Source organism: Zonotrichia albicollis, chromosome 1 (assembly GCF_047830755.1).
Source record: "Zonotrichia albicollis isolate bZonAlb1 chromosome 1, bZonAlb1.hap1, whole genome shotgun sequence".
In the NCBI taxonomy this organism is placed as follows: domain Eukaryota; kingdom Metazoa; phylum Chordata; class Aves; order Passeriformes; family Passerellidae; genus Zonotrichia; species Zonotrichia albicollis.
In genome coordinates, this window is record NC_133819.1 from 88,311,684 (window position 1) to 88,327,475 (window position 15,792).

The 15,792-nt window shown below is 38.4% G+C and overlaps 1 protein-coding gene across 1 annotated transcript in view; it reads right to left on the reverse strand.

Moving 5' to 3' along the window:
• The window catches only part of GALNT1 (polypeptide N-acetylgalactosaminyltransferase 1), a 95,802-nt gene that overhangs the window by 24,577 nt on the left and 55,433 nt on the right, over nucleotides 1-15,792 (reverse strand). Inside the window, exons 5-6 of the mRNA XM_005482963.4 lie at nucleotides 7,371-7,537; nucleotides 329-536 (exon numbers count right to left, since the gene is read on the reverse strand). Of these exons, the coding sequence (XP_005483020.1) occupies nucleotides 329-536; nucleotides 7,371-7,537 (375 nt within the window). The remainder of the gene's footprint in view (nucleotides 1-328; nucleotides 537-7,370; nucleotides 7,538-15,792) is intronic.

Below are 15,792 nucleotides of genomic sequence, written 5' to 3' on the forward strand. Positions count from 1 at the left end.
GCTTGATTCCTTTGTCAAGAATATCTACCCAAATTCATGAAGGAATAGGCCAAGCTGCACACTGAACACCTCAATTTCCCCTAATTCCTCAATTTCATTCACTGCTCCTGCTATTTAACACATTATTCCATGCATCCCAATATAGACTTCACTTGAAACAGAGTTTTACTTTTAAAAGTTTAGCTGAATTAGCCTTTTATCCTTACACCAATGACAATTTATTCAGCTCTTCAGAAAGTAGATATTTGCTTGTAGGCTATTTTGTAATACTTGGAAAATTTCTTAATAAGTGAAAAAACTGAAGATGGGTGAAGAGATGGATAATTACCTGTCAGCTTTGATCCTTGCCAGCAGAGGTTCAAGCCAGCCTACTGTACATTCACAATGAGCATCTAGGAAGGTGATGACCTGGCCTTTAGAAGCAGCAGCCCCCTTTAATCTTGCTCTGATCAATCCAGAACGCTGTTCCATTCGAATCACATGAACAGGTACTTTTAATTTTTTCACATAACTCTCCAGTGGTCTTTTCAAGAAGTCTGTAAAGAATTATCAAAACTGTTAGTTATGTAGTTCAGCTTTTTTTTTTAATGGAGAGACTTGAATCACGATACATTTCCCCTGTTCTTGTATATCCTTTTTCTACTTTCTCAGATAGTTTCCTCTACACTTCACAATGCTCCTTTCCACATCTCCCAAGTGTTTCACTCGATAGCACAGAAAGTTCTTCCTCCTCTTTATTTCTTCATTATGGAAAACCCAAAAAGGAAGAGAGGGTTGGACACTTAGACAAAACCAAGATGGAATTCACAAGTATTTACAGCAGAGATGATGTGACACTTATTTTCAAAAACATGCATAAGTGCTCTTGGACTTCTCTACCAAGGAAAAACAGAAATGTTTTGACTAGCTGAATATAATGAATTGCCTCCTACAGTAATGCAACTTACAGATAATTTCTTTGTGAGAAGTTTAAAACACAATCAAGCTGATTTTTCAATTGTGCTTTCTCTAGGGCCTTCTGGCTAATATTTTTCTATTAGATTATCACTATAAGAGCTAAAAAAATATATATAATAATCTATACATAAATGAGAATCTCTAACACCAACAAATCTCAATGTAGCATGAATTATGAAGAACTAGTTATTCAAAATGCAATAGTCAGTTACCATACATCCAGAGACTCAAAATTACTTGCACTGCAAAGAGCTATTGGGTTGTGATGATTGATGCCAAAGGAAGAACAAAGAAGTGAGGGAGAACGCAATGGACGGTCACAGAAACAGACTTCTGCAATAACTTACAGTTTCAAAATGTGTAAAAAAGGCAAAATATTCTTATTGCTCATCTATGGAATATTAGATTGTACATTCAAAGCACATGGGAGTAGAAAGTTGTACCACAACAGTGCATGGCCTGTATCAGGATTTCAGAACCTCATACAAAAATAAGTGTGACACTGGAGAGGTGGGGGGGAAGCTCAGCATGAACTCTTAGTGACACTTTTGTAAACCTCAAGAGGGAGGGTTGACTTAAAGGTGATTACCAATCCTTACCACTTCTCCAGATGAATGAGTTCTAATTGCCTTCTCGTGTTTTTCTGCACATTGTTGGACTGCCACTAAAACCCACAGAAATAAGTTCTGACATGTCTTGAAAGCTAAACTGTCCTAAAAGTACATAAGAGTTTGATACATCTAAATATTTGTCTCCAGGAAAACTCAAAACATCTTAATTCTTACTTTGCATATGAACAGAGACTCAAATTATTACATGTTTCTCAGTACCAACCAAGTGTACATGTCAGAACATTTTGCAAGGCTTTTGGGGTGGAGCACAGAGATCATAACTGAGTCTGTAGCAAATATAGTCTCATGTCTTTACAGTGTAGCTTTCCAAAGCCACTATTTTAAAAGAACTATTATCAGGGCTATGTTTATAGCTTTAATGTACACATGATGTACATAGAGTGAGCGTGCAGCATTTCTCTCTATGCTCACCATCTGATGAGCAAGTTACACAAATCAATATGTTTCTCTGCACATCTGAGGTGTAATACTGATAAGTTTTCAAAGTAGTTCCATCCACTTTAAACTTAGAATGAATTACTATGGCCTGTGACATTGGTTCTTGAATGTAGTTACATTAACAGAATGGTAAAATTCTGGCAGAGGGAAGAGAGAAAGATTGCAATAATACAACTGCAGCCAATCAAGAAGTTGCATAAAACACAAACTTACATACAGAAAGTCATGCTCAATGTATTGCATTTGAAAATCTTGAGTCCTACCTACATTTTATCAGTAAAGTATTTAAAATTTCAATTACTCAAGTACTTTTAATTTCTTTTTCTCTGTGAAAGAATCAGAGATGTGTGCAGTGTTTTCACTAGAGAGGGAAAAAGGTTAAGAACAGTCCTTTTCTCATGTTTAACCATGCCCATAAGAACATTCTTATGAACTATCACCTTGTTCAAAACTGCAGAAGGGACTATTCCCAGAAACAAAACATTGTGACAGACCTCCAGTAACTTTGTCCTTAAAATATCACTTGAGCTCCAGCAAAATATGCAGAAAAGATAAAGCTTGATCTCTCATCCCTATAAAAGCATAGTAAATAATTCAGGCATCCAGATTTCTGAAGTTCCTCTGCTACCAGCAGTTAGGGTAAAATGTTCAAATCTAAGCAGCTATTTTCCCTCCAGAACACTCTAAGACCAATACACATCCCTTACAAATTGCTGCCTTTGTTTAAATAGCAGGAAACTAGCTTTTGTGATTAGTCATGCATCCAGAAACTAGTAATAGTTTTTTTATGGAAGACTTGATTTTTTCCCTTAGAGAAAAAAAACCCCAAATATTTGCATAATGTTTTAATGAATGTAATACACTTTGGCCTACAAGAAACATCAGGATAGAGCCATGAAGATGACTTTTTATTCAAATCTATTGAGGATACTAAATTCTATATTGAACACTGAGATGAGAAGTTTCATGCATTACAGAGTCAGCTCTTATAAACAACCCAGGATTAGGGCTGACTAATTTTTTAGCATTGCTTCATATACTTCCCAACAGAGTGAGGTTTGATAATATTTAAAAAAACCCCAAACATCTCCACAATACTTCTAATTTGGAACATTAAGAATTCATGTAGTTTCACAGGTATAACTATAACTCTTTGTGGTGGATATTCTTTTCAAGCCTTTTCTCTGTCAAAAGGGTGCATAGTTTCACCTAGGACTGAGAACCTTCAGTGGAAGTAGCAGAACAAAGGAAGACAAAAGAGCAAATATATTCAGTTCAAGTCAACTAAGTGCATTAGTTGAAAAATACCTTGCCAATTCTATTACCAAGTCACACTGATATGAATATAAATGAAAAATTATATTTCAACCCTTTTTTTATTATTAAACTACAATAAACCACAGGTTTATCATTTTATAAGCATGCAAACATGTTTTCTTAAGAAGTACGAATATTTTTGTAAGTATTGGTGGCAGGATTTAGTTGCAGTCACATTGCTTTGACCTGCATCTCTGTAGCTAAGTTCTGTGGATGTGGTCTATCCTGATGCCACACTTGGCTACTGGGTGCTGACCTAGTCTGAGGTACCAGCTAACTGTGATTTCTTCTGTTAACTGTGACAAACTATTTAATTTTGAAGTATTGATCTTTGGTAAAGTTGCAGTTGTGATCAGTAACTAGAGAACAATTTTACAGATACATCTTGTTTCTCCAAAGCTTTTCTTTGGGGTGTAAATAAATGCATGCTGTTATGCAAATTCATTCTTCTAAGAGCATGACACTAGCAGGTACAAAGTGTGCTTCAGGCAGACTGAATGCTTACTTTACTCCAATTAAAATGACTCTGATGTTAGAATTCAATATACAATACTCAGGCTGAACATTGTATTTTTCTGGAAAAATACGTTGGTTTAATTCAACACAAACAGAATGCTTAAGTAGCAAACACAAACCCTTCACATCTTCAGACATCGTACTCTTCTGTTTTGTTTAATGTAAAAGCATGCTTGATGGAACCATAACAAGCTCTTGGAAAACAGAACAAAAATAACCCCCTCAGTAATTGTTGAAAATAACAACAAATAGAAGATGCCTAAGTGATCTGAAATGAAGATCACAGGCTTCAAAAAGAAATGCTGGAACAGGTTCAGTAACAGCACCAAAGGAAGTATGAAATGCTCTACCTTTCAGCCTGGAATTCAGTTAATATGTTTTTACTACCAAACCCAGAAAGAGAAAATTTATCTAGAGAAAACCACATGCTTTTGTAAGTGGACTAAAATCCTGTGATTCATAGTGAGGACATCTTATTTCTTATTGCTTATTGCTCATTGAAATTGATTTTTTTCTAAAACAGAAACTGAAGAGGCAAAACATAAGTAATATGATGTCGACATATTCTAATATTAACTTGCTCTTTATTTCTAGGTCATACTGAAAGCTGACCTGTCACAAATAATAATTAGCACTGATTTGAATTAGTGCTAAGAACTGTTTTGATAAATAAAATATAGAATTTTTTACATGAAGGTTTTTAACAACAAATCAAGAAGTATAATTACAAATTACCCACAAGTACAAAAAGCAAAAATTTGATGTTGTGCCCTGGAAAAGGCAAAATTTGATCATGCCTCTCACTTAATCTGGAACACGTTTCTGTGGCACTTTGCATTGGCATTTCTCCTCTGCTGCCGGAATGTAATTGTATTTAATGCTTCTGTTCTTTCTTCCAAATTGCACTGGAATTAGCTGAAGCACTTAGAGTTGGGTAAAAAAGGAAAAGAAAAGCAAGTGAGGGTGCCCAAGAGAGGAAAGGAGCAGAGACAAGTGCAAACACAACCCGAGTGTGTGCGCTGTTCTTCCCCAGGAAAGCAGAGCAGTGGGAGCTCAGCAGGCTGATGGGATCTGTCCATGCTCCACAGGCAGCTGTGCCCCACACCGACCCAGCCAACCAGCCAGGCATCAGCACACACACAGAACCTGGAGGGGCAGCTCAGTGTGTTTGTTACTGTCTTAGAGGCAGAGCAAACATCCCTTTCTAATGCTCTTCAGCTACAAAAGCTCCCCTTAACCACGGTAAATACCCTAAAACCTTCCCTTACACTGTGACCTGTGTATCATGGGGCTACTTGGGGCAAATCCAGCTCCTCTCTTCATATGCACAGATCTTGGGCAGATCTTGTCACCTGGACAACAGTCAGACATCTTACTCTGAAGCTGGAATTACCATAGGTAACAAAACATGAATTTTGCATCACTAGAATGAGAAGCAACAGGCTGAGATGTCAGCATGCTGTAAAACCCTTCTATGTCTTACACACGGGAATTCCTTCTGCCTACAACTGGTGACTGTCAAGACTTTTTCTCTAGTGGCCTACTACATTGGTTCCAGTAGAAAACTTTCAAAATAAAAATAGAATTTAAAAAAAGGTGGATAAATATAAAAATTATAAACATGTTTTATTTAGCAAACCTGTACTACCCTCTCACCTTCATTTGCCAACACAACAAAAAAAAGTACTTCATAATCCATACCATGAAGAAATATTAAGTAAAGAATAAGCCAAATATCAACTATAAACCAAAATTAAATGTTAAGTATTATATAGAATATTATTTTTATTAAGAATATACTGCAATTAAAAATACTATGAAGATTAAAATCTAAATAATATTATATTTTACAAAAAAATCAGCTTCAAGTTTTGCTTATTGTGTCATTGCAAGTGTCATTGGGTAGCATGGAGTTTTCATCTGGAGCACTATTTATTAAGAAATGAAACCTCCTGCAGCACAGAAACTGAATTTTAACTTCCCATGAATGGAATAACCAAAATTGATCCCTCTGAACAGCGAGCCTACGGTGGCAGTGACAGTAAATTTAAATGTGTGCAACAAACAGAGCTGCCTTTGCTATTATTCACCAGGTGATTCAAGTATTAAACGCCCTCAAGCTGTATGAATGTGATCAAATTCTAAACGCAAAACACTAAAACTGTAGCAAAACACAAATTCCATGCTGCCAACAGAAAAGCAAGCAGACAGATGAAGTTACACCAGCTTTCAGCGTAGAATGATCCATCTGTATTTCAAAACGGGCATTGCTCCCTCTGCCTTCCCCTGCCCCAGGTGCTGTGTTTTGCTGAGGAGGGCTAAGCCCACATCAAGGATGTCGGCACCCAGGAAATTCCTCTGACTGCCCTGGAGGACTCGAGACCCTGACAGGGGGCTTGGAGACCTTGACACAGAGCCCAAGATCCCTGAGCCTTTGATCTTGACCATGGAGAAAAAATTACCACCCTTATATGAGGAATTACAAGCCACGAAAGTTTAAGTAGAATGATAGCAAATTTATCACAGGGTGAGAATGTAGAATTTTGGGGTTTTTAGAATGAGGGTTCAGGAGGCAAGATGGAGGAATCTGGATGTGTCCAGTCTTTCTCCTTCTTCTTGGCCTCCATATTCTGCTGTGATGGTGGCACTTTTGGATTGGTTTAGCATAGAGATAGACTGTCTAACATAGGTGATAGGTATTGGGAAGTTATGGTAAATAATATACACATAGTTATTAGTATAAAAAGATAACACTACCCCAAGGGCAGCCAGTGTGCCTCAACCTGACCTGCCAGACAGACCTGCGGTGGGTCAGAGAAAGAAACAGATAAGAAAGAATAAACTGTAGCAAGCACAGGCCCTGCAAGGGGCAAACAGAGGCCTGAAGATAGGAAATGTCCAGTCATGGTGAATAGCTAGAAGCCCCTCTCTTCCACCTTCAGACCCCTGCTTAGCTCTCTGTAACCCTATAGGTCGCTCTCCTTCAGGCCCTGCTATTGAACAATTTCTGATCCCCCTGTATCCTATATAATGGGCTGGTTTAGCCTCTTCTGGTTGGAAGAGCTGTCACTGGAACCTTCACAGACCACCCAACAAAGAGATCGGTGTGGAACATCAGAACTGCCTTCTCCTCTCTCCCCTGCATCTGCCTGCCTGGGCACCCAGCAAGCTAAGAGCTGAAATCACAATGAGCTGATCATCACTAAAGAGCTGATATCACTGAAGCATGCTAGATTGCCAGAGGCTGAGAACTGCTTGGGTATTTGGGCAGTCTGTCCCATAAGTAAGGGGACTGAGTTATCTGGACCCGTGCAGCCTGCTCGGGAGCAAACTTGATCCCAGCAGGAGGCTGCGTAAATAAAGAACCTTGAGAACAACAACAAAAGAATCCTGACTCCTTTTTCAATGGCTGGGCTGGGAAAAGAGACTTGTGGCAGAGATTGCAAGAGAAGCCAGCTTCAGTGTTGGAAGTGCAAGGAGCAGCAGGTCGGGCGCGGGCGCCGTCCTTACCTCTCTCGCTGGCGTCGTCGACGAGCACGATCTCCTCGAGCATGTGCCGCGGGGAGCGGTTGATGACGCTGTGCACCGTGCGCAGCAGCGTGCTCCACGCCTCGTTGTGGAACACGATCACCACGCTCGTCGTGGGAAGGTTGTCTGCGTACACCTTCGTCTTACACCTGCAAACCAAGGTAAAGCAGCTATTTGTAAAGGTCAAGGCTCCAGTTAGAGCTGCGAGTCTGAGGTTCCCTCTTGAGGATCCCTACTAACATCCCAGATATATCAATTTTATGCAGAGTGTGACAAAGGAGCACACAGTGCGTGTTTTATACTTACTCAAAATGCTATAAAGTTCACCAAATTAAAAGAGAATTATATTCACTTTCCAAAGTTAGCATGGAAAATCATAGGTTTACCTCTCCTAACAGCATATATAAGGCATTTATGTAAAGTATGACATACATTTCAAGTAACCCCACACGGCCACCACACACCCCAAATTTTTACATTCTGCAGTACTATTTTAAAACAAATGATGTTTTCATTATCTTCTAGAAAAATCAATACCCTGTACACAAAGTACTGATCACAATTCTGAAAAAATTCCAATTCTGCTCTAAAAAATAACCACACAACTACAAGTGTTCTCTGAACAGATCTGCTCCTCCTGTACATTTAAAAATTACAGTTACTTATGTAAGCTTTGATGTTATTAATTCTTTAAGAATCCAAATTAAAGAGATATATGCAGACCTCAAACGACAGGAAAACACCGAGGTGGAAAAAGAAATATATTCAACAGAGCTCCATTCCAACAAAAAAGCTTTTATTAGATACCAAATTGTTGAGTCAGTTCACTGTAATGTAACCTGTCTAAATGCTGCAATACATTAACACGTATTCATGACTATCACCCCAACAGCAGCACTGTCCAAGGGCTTGAGAAGCACAGAGTGCATATCCTCTACCCTAAATATCCAAAAGCAGTGCTTAAGGAGCAGCCTGCCAACACAACAGATCACGGTGTCAGCATCCAGTACCATGCCAAACAGTGACACGAGGAATGTCAGCCAGAACTAGGCGCCCAACCTCAATATTTTATTAGCTGGATAACTCATTTAGCCAGAGCTCTTCTTAGAGCAGCTCTCACAGCAAACCAGCATTTCAGCTCCGAGGTGGTGACAAAAGCACAGCATGCACAGACATCTCAGAAAGGATCAGTAAGTCCAGGTGCAAATGAAGAAATACCTGGAAGGGCTTCTGTGAAACCATTTCTGAGAATTGAAGCAGTCAGATCAGGCACTATCTGCCTTCAATATTATGCCTACTTATTATACAACTATGTCAAATTTAATTATTCATCACACTGAACTGAACATTATAAAATCTTTATGCAAAGTTCCCATATATCCCTACGTTATCCTGATTTATTTCACATGTTAAAAAAAAAAAAAGAACTTGCAAAGCATGCCAACTGAAAAAGCTACTTCTTTGGTATACCTTGAAAAATAAAACAGCTTTTCACAAAAACTCTACGAATTTCAGATGAAAAATTCAATCATAAGCCAAATAATTTTATTGCCATGTTTGCCATTTGTTCAGTCTACTTTGCTACTTTAAACTCAAAATGTTTTATTCCTTCTGCTGCACTGCTCCCTAGACCAGAAAATAAGTTTCTGATTGTAGACCTTCAGCTACAATAGTAACACAAATCTACCAATTGCTCCTCTTCTTTTTTGGAAGAATATTTGTAAAAAAGTTGAGAGAAGCCTGTTAGCAGTTCTCTATGAAAAACAGTAACAATGTATCATTCTCCAGGAATATCATGCTGGGACAGCCACAGGATCTACTATTGTAGTATGAAATCTCTCATCGTCAGCCTTACCTTTTATCATGGTTTTACAGAAGATTTTATTTTACTGAGCTCAAATCAATGAGCTGGTATAAACATGAGCCAAGTGATCAGGGCCTACAATGTTTATACAGCATTGCACTGTCTGAAGCACAAATAAATCAAAACATTTGAAATCTGTCGTTGAGGGGAAGCTGTTTAGCACTAACAGGAAGGCTTACAGGAGTTTTTTGGCGACCCTCCTCCCCAGCTGCAAGTCATTCCTCCTGCTCTGTCCTGCAGAAGGTGAATCTCCACCTTGCCAAAATGGAGTGTGTCTATTCTCACCCTCCAGAGAATAGAGAGAGAAATTTTGCTCCAGTTTGCTCAGCCCTTCCTGGGGTAAGAGTTTAGGAGTGACCCTGCACTGGCTGCTGGCTGGGTTTAACCCATGGCATGTGTTTAACAAAGTGTAAAAGGCTGCCAAGAGTAACACAAGGGTGGTTTCAAACCAAAACTGGCTGGGCATTTTTGAATGTTATTCTAAACAAAGTGTTTGGCATGAAATGATTCTGGATTCATTGATGCAGGCAAGACAAATGAAAGGGTTGAAAATATGAGACCTGGTTTTTAATATTCCCTTTACCTGCCCTTCTATATATATACACCTTTTACCTATATCTGTACAAATTGCTATCATTGCATACAAATAAAGCCTCCTGTTTTGAATTTGAAAAACACTGGTAACTCCTTCCTCCCCAGGAATACATTGCTGCAGAACATAAGACAAAATAGAACACTTGATGCCCATGATTAGACATTAGCGTTCTAAGGAAACCTCATGTTTTATTCTATTAACAAACATTTAAATTAAGAATTCTTTTGTCTTTCATTTGAAAACAAATTACCCCAGAAAGGAGTACTATAGAATTTAAAATAAAGCATTAGCTTCAACCAAGTTATGCAACATTAGAAGCAGAATAAAACCATGAGGGGTATGACACACAGGCTTTGAATTAAGGACAATTTGAATTTTAATGAGCTACTAATACATTATGTTCCTTTTGTTGGATCATGCCTCAAACTGTTTTAAAATTGAGTGCATAACATCAGGAAGGCATACCATCCCCAGCAATTTAACGAAGACTCCAAACAGCAGCTGAGAATGTCTACTCCTCATGGAATGCATCATCCTTGCTTTAATCTACAGCATTCACTGTAGATTATGCAAACTCTCAACTAATGTGACTCCATATATTATTTAGATTGTGGAAACTCCCCAAAAACATCATATATTTTAAATACAGAGACAGAAAAAAAAAGCTCAGATTGTTAAAATACAGAGTAATGGCATTTGTATTCCCAAGTCACTGTTACAGGTGATGGAGCCCTGCTTCCCTGGAGATGGGTGCACACCTGCCTGCCCATGGTCAGTGGTGCATGAGTTCCTTGTACCACCTTCCTTTCCATACATGTGACTTTTGCTTTCCTGATTAAACTGAATATCTCAACCCATGAGTTTTTTCACTTCTACTCTTCTGATTCTCTCTGTCAGCACACTGTGGGGGCAGTGAGCAAGGGGCTGCATGGCGCTTAGTTGCCAGTCGGGGTCAAACCACAACAGAAATGAAGGTGAAAATTACATAAGAAATAGAATTAAAATTATCAAAGATTTTTAATGCCCCGTCAAAATCAGAGGCGAGAAAAAAAAATTAAGTTTAGTACCAGGCTTTTTAAAGGTGTTTTACAAAAACACCACTATAAAGACATGACTCTGCATCTGCAGGCCTTTGTAAGGTGCTCATAATTACTCTTCACAGAATTTTATCTTTTTGCAATCTTGCATCACACATTCAGAATATTGAGTACTGCATTCTGGTCTGGGGTCCTCAACATAAGAAGGACAAGCACTTGTTGAAGCAAGTCCAGAGGAAAGCCACAAAGATGTCTGAGGGCACCTCTCCTATGCAGACAGGCAGAGAGAGCTGGGGTTGTTCAGCCTGGAGAAGAGAAGGTTCTGGAGAGACCTTACAGCACCTTCCAGAACCTAGAGCAGGTATAAATGAACTCGAGAGGGACTTCTTACAAGAGTCTGTAATGACATGACAAGGGAGAATGGCTTTAAACTGAAATAGAGCCAGTTTAGATTAGATATTAGGAATAAATCCTATACTGTGAGGGGGACGAGACACTGGAACAAGTTGCCCAGGTTGTGGACCCTGGGAAGTGTTCACAGCCAGGCTGGATGGGACTTTCAGCAATCCAGTCTAGGAGAAAGAGTCCACAGCAGAGGGGCTGCAACCAGGTGATCTTTAAGGTTCCTTTCAATCCAAACCATACTGTTCCATGATTCTATGAGAATAGATTGGCCCAGTTCATTACAACTACATCCTTAGTCCACACCTCCCCAAGAACACAGGGCAGTGTTAGAAGCCAGAATACTTTATAACTTGAAATCAAATTTAATGGACTAAAAGCAAAGAAAGGTGGACAGATCCTAGCATTTATCTGTAACACTTCTAAAGAAGACCAATGACAGTAAAACAAACACGTTGTCCCCGACCACCTGCAGCGAGAATACAAAGTTTTAAGTCCATTACAAAAGCTTTTTAAATGAAAGGCTAAAAGCTACTATGAATTTTGTTTGCCTTGTTCATTATTGTGACTCTTTGTGAAGGTAATTTCATATCTTTCATAGAGAAGCTTTGCAGGTTTTACATGGGAAAATGTTCAGACAAAAAACCAGAGAGTATTTTATTCAGTGGACTAAGTATAACCACTTGAAAGCTACCTGATGCTACTTCAAATGCATCTGAAGAGCCTCTGAATAAACTGCTTTCCTACATTCTCTTTCAACCCAGAGTACAAATAGTCCACAGGAGACATTACAAAAATAACCAGAAGAGACAACAAGTATGGCAATTATGTCCAAATAAAATTAAGCCATTAAATCTCAGAGTTTAATTGTTGCCTTAGCACAAACTTGCAGGCAAAGAAGACAACTTTTCATTTTGCACTTTCTACAACATCACAACCATAAACACTCAATCCTTCTCCACATCTGACAGAACTGGAAGCTTCTCTTCTCTCATACAGTGAGGGAATAAGGGAACAAATGTACTTCACTACTGCAAAGGCAGAAGAAATCTAGATGATCCTACAAGATGCTCCAATTAAATTCATTAGAAGGTGAAATTCTTCTGATCCCTATCTGATCCCTCAGTGTCCAATCAGAGATAAAAACACTACTCACTCTGGCCACAGCCAGGCATGCAGAGACTCCAGAAACTTGGGACAACACCTGTGCTGTCCTCATGCTGTCTCTCTCATTCTACTGTTGGGTCTTTGACAAGTATTCCAAATATGACATTAGAAAAACTCTGCAACTGTGCAGCCATCTTATTACAGAATAGCACTTGGCATTTTATCAATATTTTAAAATTGCATTCATGGATCAATTTACTTAGAAATTATTCCTGAAACCCAAGATTGAGTGCTACGTGTCTAATGTTAGCAAGTCTTGAAAGACAGATATTTACAATGTTAGTAGTGATCTCTGCACACCCTTCAAAGGCATACTAAATAATTTCTGAAAGAGAAAAATAAGGATTTACTATTTGGATAGTTCTTAAATACCTTTTCATAGACTGAAAAAAGAAAATCACATCCCAAACAAAGCTACAAGCAGGGAAGAGATCTTATAGGAAATCAGTTACACACTACCATAATGCTTATGCAGCAAGACACAATGAGGAAAACCTCATTCACTGAGGCAAAATATGAAATAAATTTCAGATAATTTTCTAGGAAGATGAGGCCATAATTATAGTCTGCATTAGAAATAAATGCTAAATTTCTAAAGTGCAACATGGCAGATTTCTACCCCTTCTGATGCTGCCAACTTGTTAATCTCCACAGAGGAGAAATAAGAGAACAAGATACACATTGGAACTTTTTTTTAATATGGATTCTTCAAAACAATAATCATGAAAATTAACAGAATCAGACACTACCTGAGCTATGATTTGCTCTACTTCTTTCCAGTTCTATTCCCTGTTCCACCAGCCTTTCAAAGGAACAAGCCATGAGCAATAATTTACAATGGCTCAAAAACATTAACAGCAGTAAAACATGTATGCAATCCTTGTTTTCTAACCCAGTGCACAGAGCCCAAAGCACTCTGATAAAGGACAGAGATGGAACACAAGTAGAAGTGTCTCCTGTGCACTGAGCAGCTCAGCTGGGAAATCCCAGTGGAGCTCAGATTGGTGCTTGTACGTGCAGCACGATAACACAGTGCCAATGCATTTCTGAAAGCTGAACCAGCAACAGACTGGGGCAGGAAGGGAAGCATGTTTAGTCATCTTACAAATTTAATACAGTCTTTCATCTCGGATACTACAAACAACAGTTATAAATAAAAACTGCAGTTATAAATAAACTGCATCTCAGGACTTAAATTTGACAATGACACATAGGAATAATCCAAGTCTTGCTGAAAATCAGGTTAGAGCTGAAGTATTGAGGAAATACTACACAGCACAGCCTCTGTAATAAATTTGTTTAATATTACTGATGCAGTACAAACAACTCACATTTCAGTATTAAAATACATTGAGAGTCTCTGGAAAGTAAGCATCAGTATCCTTTGACTAGAAACCACACATTTATTTTACTTTGAGGTTACAAAAGTTAATTCCAGATCGATAGAAAACAAAATCAGAAAATCTGAACTCCCCTCATGAAACTTCAGGTTTAATTACTGATATCTGATGAATATCACTGCAGAGCTATAAAATGTCAGTATTCCATTGCCTACCTGTTCATATGCTTTAAGTTATAGCCTGCAATAAAGTTAACGCCACAGAGCTGAGGCATAGCTATGCCCAACAAGAAACCACCTCTCTACTTAAATCCAGGTGAAAACAAGTTTTGAAATAAGACTCTCAGAGTCACCCTGAAGCTGCTGAGACTGACCTATATTTCCATCAAGGGAGAACGCCCTGTAGCAGGGTGTCAGAGAAAATGTAAAAACAACACATCAAGAACCACCAGGACTCAAGTCATGTGGTGTTTTTCTGGTAAACACTGACTTAGTCTTTCCTGGATCACAGAATGTGCTGAGTTGGAAGGGACCCACAAAGATCATCGAGTATAAGCAGCAGCCTCATAATAACATATAAGAGGGGGTGCTAATAAATCTGCTTTTTCCATAAATTTTAAGGACACTCCAAGCTCCTAAATTGAAGACAATCAAGCTGAATAAAGATCTGATTTTCATACAGAAGCACTACAGCTAAAAGGACTAAAAGCAAGTCTTCTGAGAGATAGGGGATCACTAGCTGTTATAACATGCCAAACCACATTTCACTACTCAGATTTTGCACACCACCACGCTTTTAACTTGCAACTGAACAAAGAGAAAGCACTGCAGATAAGGTTGCAACAAAATTTCACACTACCCTGAATTTGATTCTTCCAATCAAATCAGAACAATTCCTTTTAGGAAGAGAATTCTTTTCTGTAGTTCAGAATTCTTTTCTGTAATTCATATCACAACTTCAATTATTCTTTCTGAACAGGTGCCCTGGATGCAGGCAAATCCCTTATCCTTATTTAAACATTTTAACACAGCCTGCTTAATATCTGCCTTCAATAGTATTACATAATTTACCTGACATCAAGAGTATGAAATTTTCCTTTCTTCTGATCTCAAAGATTTGGATATAAGAAAGGTCGCATTATCTCATGAGTCAAGTAGAAATCTTCTTAAACCCTGAAAACAAAATCCAAAATGGTTCTTAAAACCATTGTGGTTACAGAATTCAAGCAGAACTTCACAAAAATAATACTATTTTCCTTATCCTGAAAGCAATCACAGAAAAGCATCTCTTGACAGAAGCAAAACCAATTCTGTCCTCAGAGACTGAAATTGAACCTAGATCTCTAGACCAATTATTTTCCATACCTGACCTAACAATCTGAATAAATTTCAGGATACGGCAGCTCATCCAAAATGGATGAGCATGAATAAGAAGATTGCAATTAAGAATGAGACTGTGAGACTGCCAAGTGTTTGTGCACATATACATCTGGGTATATATATATATATATATATATATATCTCTGTGTGTTGTAACCCCCTCCCACCACCAAAATAAAACCAAAATGGTTTACAGGAAGTAAGCTGATTTTTAATGCTATTTTTTCCCCTCTAAGCTTTCTCTAGGGAAAAGGTTTATAGGGAATTCTTTCAGCTAACTCACTAAATCAATGTGAGCAAGAACAATTCCAAACATTGATTCTGCAAGGGGCCAGTAACAAGCTATAGGCACCACAAAAGCTTGATGAAAAAACATTCCTGCTTGAAAGAATGGTAAAGTCTTTAATACCTCACATGCTTTCAGACTTCCATGACATTGCTGAAAGTAACACTGCTGGTGATGAGGTCAGCAGATTTCTTTACAGACGCCGGGTTAATTAACAGCCTGGATTTCTAGCCTCAGTCAAAAGCTCCTGAGTCTCCCACCACTTATGCTGACAACTTTACTCTTTTTTTATCGTCTTTACATTACTATGACCTGAGCTAAATGATTACCCAAA